This window comes from Poecilia formosa, unplaced genomic scaffold (assembly GCF_000485575.1).
Source record: "Poecilia formosa unplaced genomic scaffold, Poecilia_formosa-5.1.2 Scaffold398, whole genome shotgun sequence".
Taxonomy (NCBI): Eukaryota; Metazoa; Chordata; class Actinopteri; order Cyprinodontiformes; family Poeciliidae; genus Poecilia; species Poecilia formosa.
The window spans coordinates 80,687-87,825 of record NW_006800337.1 but is presented as its reverse complement, the minus strand read 5'-3'; the positions used below and the strand labels follow the sequence as shown (position 1 = coordinate 87,825).

Here is a 7,139-nt window from a genome sequence, read left to right as displayed (position 1 = left end):
AGGAGGAATTACAGATAAAGAACCATAAAATTGCTCAAATTTAGTTGGGGGATACTAATGTTGTTACATATTTAACATGTGATTTCTTAGGCAACCTCAAAACACAAACCTTTATTTCCTGACTGATAACATCTGCCAGCAGGAAGTTGTTTTAAGTGGCCTTCTTTTAATCTGAAGTCATATCTCCATCTTCAACTGTCTCAAACAAGAATGAGAACCTAAACACATGGAAATAGGAAGGGTGCAAAAATACGTTAAATTTAATCATATGAAGATTTTACCATATTTTTAAAAAAATAAGTTATATTTATTCACAGAAACACACATGCAAAACTGATGTACATCCTGTTTTAAACTATTATCCCTAAGCATCATACGACTTTAAGTTTATATATGCCACTAAGGCTTGTTGCTTCATATTGAACACATAGTCATCTACTGCCATCTAGTGGTCAGCGTTTAGGCTAATTTTGGAACATGCTAGCTACCTAAAACATGTGTACTGAATGAACAAATTAACTTAATTTATAATCTGCTTGGTAGCAAAACATAAGATATCTGTTACTGTTTATAAATGAAGAGATGGGGTATGTTAGGAATGAAATGGTTTGTTTAGGAGATAGAACATAAGAATGAGAAGGGGGTTGAAATCTGTGCAAAACATGAACTGAGTCGGACTCCCTGCCTCCTAATGGCTGATGGAGTTCACCCCAACTCTCTTCACCTTGAAGTTGTAGATAGAATAAAAAAGGAGAGAAAAACGGGGTAGATTGATGATGCAAAGTTGCCAGGAGCCAAAGGCTCTTTGGAATCATTTCTTTACCTTTGAAATGAATGATGTCAACCCTTTTTAAAACATGACATGAAATTAATGTCTCTTTATATTATCATTACTACTATTATTTAAACCTATTGAGGTTTGGTTGATAGTTAAAATCCTCCTGTCTCTCCTCTCCATGCAGTTTGACATCAACCAGCTGACGACCACAGTGAATGTAAGCCAAAGCCTCAGCCCCATCCACAAGCTGCTGGAGTCGCCCAGCAGCACGGCCAGCAGCAGTGGAAGCAGCAGCAGCGGCGGCAGCATGTACCGAGCCGGCGGCGTCGGACCTGTCCAATCGCCTATGGACCGAACCAAAGGTTTCTTCGCCGATGAATCAGAACCGCTCCTCCGCTGCGACTCCACATCCAGCAAAGACTCCGCCCTCAGCAGAAATGGCTCCTTCATTACCAAAGGTGAGAGGGGAAGTTCAGCCAGGACACAGTGAACTTCGAACTGTTTCTCCACTTGTTGTTTGATGTGTCACGTACACCTCCAACCAAAGGCGGAGATCCCAACAAGATGAAGTGTTTGCTTACTTTACTTGCTCAAATAGTTTGAAAATGTCTGCACGAACTTTCTTATTGACATAATAATTGGTATTCATTTGAAAATGATCAAAAAAACTCAGCTCTGTAAATAAGTAAAAAGCTGTTGACGTTCAAAGACTCCTTAACATCTCCAGGAGGATTTGCAATTCTTATGTAATCGATGGAACGTTAGCTGGAGATAGGCACCAGCACCCCTCCCGACCCCACTAAGGGACAAGGGTGTTAAGAAAATGGATGGATGGATGGATGTAATCAATGGAAGTAGACAAAGAATAATGAGGAAGAAAGTGTCACTTTATGAGTCTGTCTGCCTGTGACTCGTGTTTTAGTCGTTACCTACTGCTTGTATCCAGATAATAGAACAGATCTTCTGTGTTCCTTGTAGAGTCACTCCTGTGAGTCAGTCTGACACAGAAACTGTGTCACCGGGTAACTTTGTTGTAAACGCCACAAGCATCGGTGAGTAGGTTACACACTGCTCTGAACATGTGTGTAACCTACTCAGGTAATGTAATACACTGTACAATTCAAATTTTAGACATAATGTGAAGTTACAGCGGTGGACTGGTGTCATGGTAGGCAGCACAGATTCTTCATTACAGTGGAGCCTTTGGAGTTCAGCTGTTTCCGATTCTTTAAGTCCTTAACAAATGATTCAGACTCTCATTATTGTTGGCTCATTGTTATTGTAATGTTACGGCTGTTGAAAGAAATGTGGGAAAACATGACTTCCAGTTATAAGTAGATGTTTGGGTGCCCTCATGTGGTCTGTTCTGGCTATTACAATCTGTATATTCATGAGGAACCTAATCTGATTGTGCATGTTGTCAGGACTATTTTAAATTTGTTTCCACAATTGATGAGAAATTGTTTAAGTTTTTTATTAGATTAAATCATACCCATTACTATAAGAGCTGAAGAACAAGAGCAGAAAGTTACTTTACTGACTCTGGTGTGAAAGATAATTACATCAATGTTGTCCAAAATTACACTTCTACACTTAAGCGAAACTGAACAAAACCATCTCAGCATTTTGATTAAAGTTCAAATTGAACCGGTTGTTATTTATTGTCAGTGAAGACTTTTAAGTAAAAAAAAATAAAATAAAAATAAAAAAATACATACAGTATCTCTCCACTGGAGGGCAGCAAAACCTAAGTTTAAACCTTGGGGACGGTTCATCTTCTTAATTTGCTAACAGAAAAAGACACAGAGTTTTAAGAGGATTTTTGAAAGATTCACCAACTCAACTTTATTTCTTATAAAGAACATTATGAATGTAATGTAAGACTTATACCTCCAAAGAAAGGTACCGACTTCGTCCAGCCAACTGGTGATAAATTAGCATTCAGTTTTTTAGCTAGCAAGACAATGTCAGCGGTGACTCACATAAAGCAATGAAGGTTTAAAACTTTTTAAGGTTGTCTTTTATATTATTCCAGCTTATAGTCACTATTGAATGAACATGCTTCTGGAAAAAGAAATGTTTCAGTACCTAATACTGAAAGAAATGTTTGGGTGGTTTTCAGGTGAAGTATAATTGCAAAAACTGTAGCATTCAATACAAGAATAATATAATCAAATCTTTTTCTTGTGTCCCCCTGCAGAGAAGAAAGACACGGTTCTCCGGCAGGTTCGCCTGGACCCGTGCGACCTTCAGCCAATCTTCGACGACATGCTGCACATCCTGAACCCTGAGGAGCTGCATGTCCTCGAGGAGATCCCCACCGCCGAGGACAAGCTGGACCGACTGTTTGAGATCGCCGGAGTGAAGAGCCAGGAGGCCAGCCAGACGCTGCTGGACTCCGTCTACAGCCACCTGCCTGACCTGTTATAGTGGAGGGTGTAGGGAGAGAGGGAAAAATAAATAATAAAAAAAAGCAAAAAAAAAAAAAAGCACACAGATGTTCAAAGGCAAAGGGGTTGGGTGTAGTTAAGACTTAGTTTGAGTTGATTTTTTCAAACTGGTGGAGTTGGACTCATGAGGCCACTAGTGTAACACGGCTCCAGCAGGTTATTTACCTTTGGTCTGCTCCCTCTGATGAGTCTGGTCAATCCTGACCACTCCTTCGTTCCTTCTGTATAAAACCCCCCTCTGCTGCGTCACATCACCACCGGTGATGCTAACTGTGAGGCTCCAAGGCCTTCTGGGTTTTAAAGAGTTGAGTCCAAACGGCTTGAATTATGTACAGACTCCACTCAACTAGCACTTTATTTATCTGAAACGGCCAACGCCTTCTTGTTTAAAGGACAATACCGGTGTTTTTTCTTGTTTGTGCCAATCATTTAGGCCCTTCTTGCCTTTACTAATATTTCAGTGTAAAAGTTATATTTATTATTAACACAACAGGCAATGGTATATAAGCTATAACTCTAAACAACACTGGTATTATTCTTTGATTAAGGTTCTTGTAAATCAAAACGGATTGGGCTGATTTCTGAGTCGTGTGCCTAAACGTGTTCCCTTCCACAAATCTTCGCTTTGTTTCCTTCCTGCTGCCTGATCCTGAAGGGGGGGATGGGTGTTTTTTGGTAGCTTGTGACCACCAGCAGGTAGTAGCATCACTTCAACAGTCTGACACCAAATGCATCGATTAAAATGATTCGAGACTGAAGGAATGCAGTGCCTCATAAAGCACCTCAGGCTTTTCCACATTTGGTCATGTTACAACCACAAACCCTATGTTCTTTCAATGGGATTTTATATTAAAGGCCAAACTCAAAGTAGGGTATTGCTATGAGGAATGGAAGAAAATACAAATCAAAATCTGAAAAGCGTAGTTTGCTGTTTTGTTGAATTTTCTGACCTGGCCACATGTGGGCAGATTTTTTTTACCTCCTCCGGCAGTCTTAAGAGATGGGATCATTTGGACCTCACATGTGTTTTACGAGGTTTTCTTTGTGTGGTTTCTGGAATTGACGGTCTGATGGCACAACAGCCCACCTCCCTATGCCTCATTGCTCTCTGACCGTCACATTTACCACGCTCCTCAAAGTCCTGACCTTCATCCAGTTGAACATCTCTAGCTCCACTTCAGATTAGATTTTGAGACACACTCTCCTTCCAACAAGCAGAACCTTTTCAGTTTTTAGATGTTAAACATAAAGTAACCGCAAAAGTGATGAAAGGCCATCACAGGTTCTGGTTGTAAAGTGACAAATCGCTAAAAAGCTCAGAGGATATCAATACTTAGACATTATTTTAGCTCACCTGCCAGTAGGAGAAATGCCTTTTTTCCCCCTGTTTTGTTTTGAACTTCACTGGGAGAGAAAATCTCTTAACTGCCCGTTTGGTGAACCCTGACCCCACATGTGAGCCCAGAGCAGCGCTGAGAAAGGGTTCCTGATTCATTTCAGAGCTTCCTGGCAGCATCAAGGGAAATAACTCAGTCCAGTTTTCTAGATGTTTTATGTTCTTGATATTCCAATGTAATACTCATGCACTAATGGTAATTTCTGTATGTGCTTTTGTCTTGTTTTGTTTTGTTTTGTTTTCCATACTCACTTTGATTTACTATTATTAGTTATTGTAGCATGTGGGTTTCTCTGTCCTCTGTTTGTATGTTTTTGAACCCCTCCATCCCTGGCTGGGGTTCCCTCGCTGGGCTGTAACATATGCATACTCTGTACTCTACTTGAAGTCTGTTACTTGTGCTCACCAATGAACAGAGTGCAGTCTACCGATTCCTTTCACCTTAAACAATTTGAACCTCATGAACCCCCTCCGTCTTCAACGCATCACGGAACGAGGAGGCGACATTCTGCCAGAACCTCTGTGGTGTGGACTCTCGCCTTTTGGCCTGGCAGTGGAGAACTAGGACATGATGGAAGGAAAATGGCTGCTTCAGGTACTGCAGCTTGGATGGATGTGACTGAAGGCGGTGCTGCTGTGGACTGCAGTCTGGATGACGGCGGTGAGGAAGTGTGAAGTGGCTCTCCGCTGCGCTGTGGGGTTACCTGTGTCTGAGAAGATGATTACATCAAATTCACAACTCAAATGTAACCAGTATGTTTACTCTTCAGATTAACTAAATAAAGCTAATTTTTTTTTCTTTTTCAGATTTTTGTGCAGAATTTTGTCATTTAGATTCCTGGGAGTATGGTATACTTCTGTTTGTCTTGTAATGTGTGTTGTGGTTATTTAAAGTAACTCATCTGAACAGAATTTAACACAAATATGAACAATATTACAGAATAACTAACCTTAGTCATTTCAGCATTCGGTTGGCTACTAAATGAGAATTTCATTCTGCCAGCTGGGAGTCTGACTGCAGGTGCAGCTGCTCAGAGCCAAGTTGCAGAAAAGAGAAATGGTTTAAAACATCAGAGCCTTTTAGATTTTAAATGAGAGTTGGAAGGACAGAGAAAAGTTTGTAAAAATTAAAAGGAATCATAATAATATCAACAGGACTGAATTTAACCAATCAAAGCCAATAAATCCTGTTCCATTTATATATATATATATATATATATATATATATATTCTTTTTTTTTAAAGTTCAGGTAGATTTTTCTATCATGCATATGTGCCAAGATATAGAAAACGTTTTCCTTGTTGATTATCATTTACAGACATACAATTATGTATACAAGCCTACAGTTATTAAAGAGGCATTATTATACGGTATTATGCAGTATTACAATACAATAATGTAGCTATGTTACCTTCAGTTGTTATAAAAATGCTGCATATATAAAATATGACTTAAACGAAATTTGACTTTGTCATTTAATGCCTTGAAATTGGGCCTCTGTCTCTTTAAGAAACTCTTGCTCTTCCTGAAACTTCAGGAAATTATCACGTCACCTTCTTAAACCTTTAACAATGTTTTTATCAGTGTTTCACTGAGAGGTAGCTCATATAATGAGGTCAGCAAATGCACAGCTTTTCCAGGTGTTTGCTAATTGCTGCTGGCTAGTCTGAAAGAGCTGAGTTAGGGAGTTTTGGGGGAGGGGTTTCTGTGAGGTGAAAGCTTGGAAACTGCAGCTCCGAGGAGGCGACGCTCAGTCCACCTGGGTGTTTTGCACAGCTGAATGGTTGCCATGGAGATTAAAAGATTTCTCGAACCAGCATGAAAAAAATCAAAGCAACACCAGGTATAATTTTGGTGAAAGAATGACATTATGATATGATGTAATGGTTAAAAAAAAGCTGATTAAACATAATACTGCCCCTTTAATGCCTCCGTCCTGCTCTCCTACCTCACACCTGTAACCTGTTACCTGATCAATCTCAGTCCATCGCTGCTCCAGCATTCAACCTCCCAGCTGCCTCTCTCTGATCACTGCTCCCTCCCCTCGTCTCTCCTTCTGTACTCGCTCTGAGTGAGTATGTCATTTACAGTATGCTTGTCAAAATGTAAGTGGAAATATCTCAAATAGGGATATCTTGGCTTTTGTTCTGACAGCAAAGTGCTAAGCCCCTCCTCCTAGCTCTGATTGGTTGTTTGTGACCTTTTCATTGGACTTAACCTGAGTCAAAAATAAAATTCATAACAACCAGCAGATGGCAGCAATTCAACAGCCAGCTACCCAATCAAATGTCTAGTGAAAGAGGTTATGTGAAAATTGATTCATATACACATATATATTCCATTTTATAGTTATGAGCTAGCTTGTATAATAGTAAAATACATCAAAAGTTGTAGAAGTAATTTTAATAAATAAGAGTTCTGAATATCTATCTATCTATCTATCTATCTATCTATCTATCTATCTATCTATCTATCTATCTATCTATCTATCTATCTATCTATCTATCTATCTAT

The 7,139-nt window shown here is 39.5% G+C and overlaps 1 protein-coding gene across 1 annotated transcript; it reads left to right on the top strand.

The window, feature by feature from the left end:
- Positions 1-956: 956 nt before the first annotated feature.
- Positions 957-5,430, top strand: LOC103154748 (tumor necrosis factor receptor superfamily member 21-like). Its single transcript, XM_007576146.1, has 2 exons — positions 957-1,236; positions 2,979-5,430. Exons 1-2 carry the CDS (start codon positions 957-959, stop codon positions 3,206-3,208), a joined length of 510 nt encoding a protein of 169 aa, XP_007576208.1. The 3' UTR covers positions 3,209-5,430.
- Positions 5,431-7,139: the final 1,709 nt, after the last annotated feature.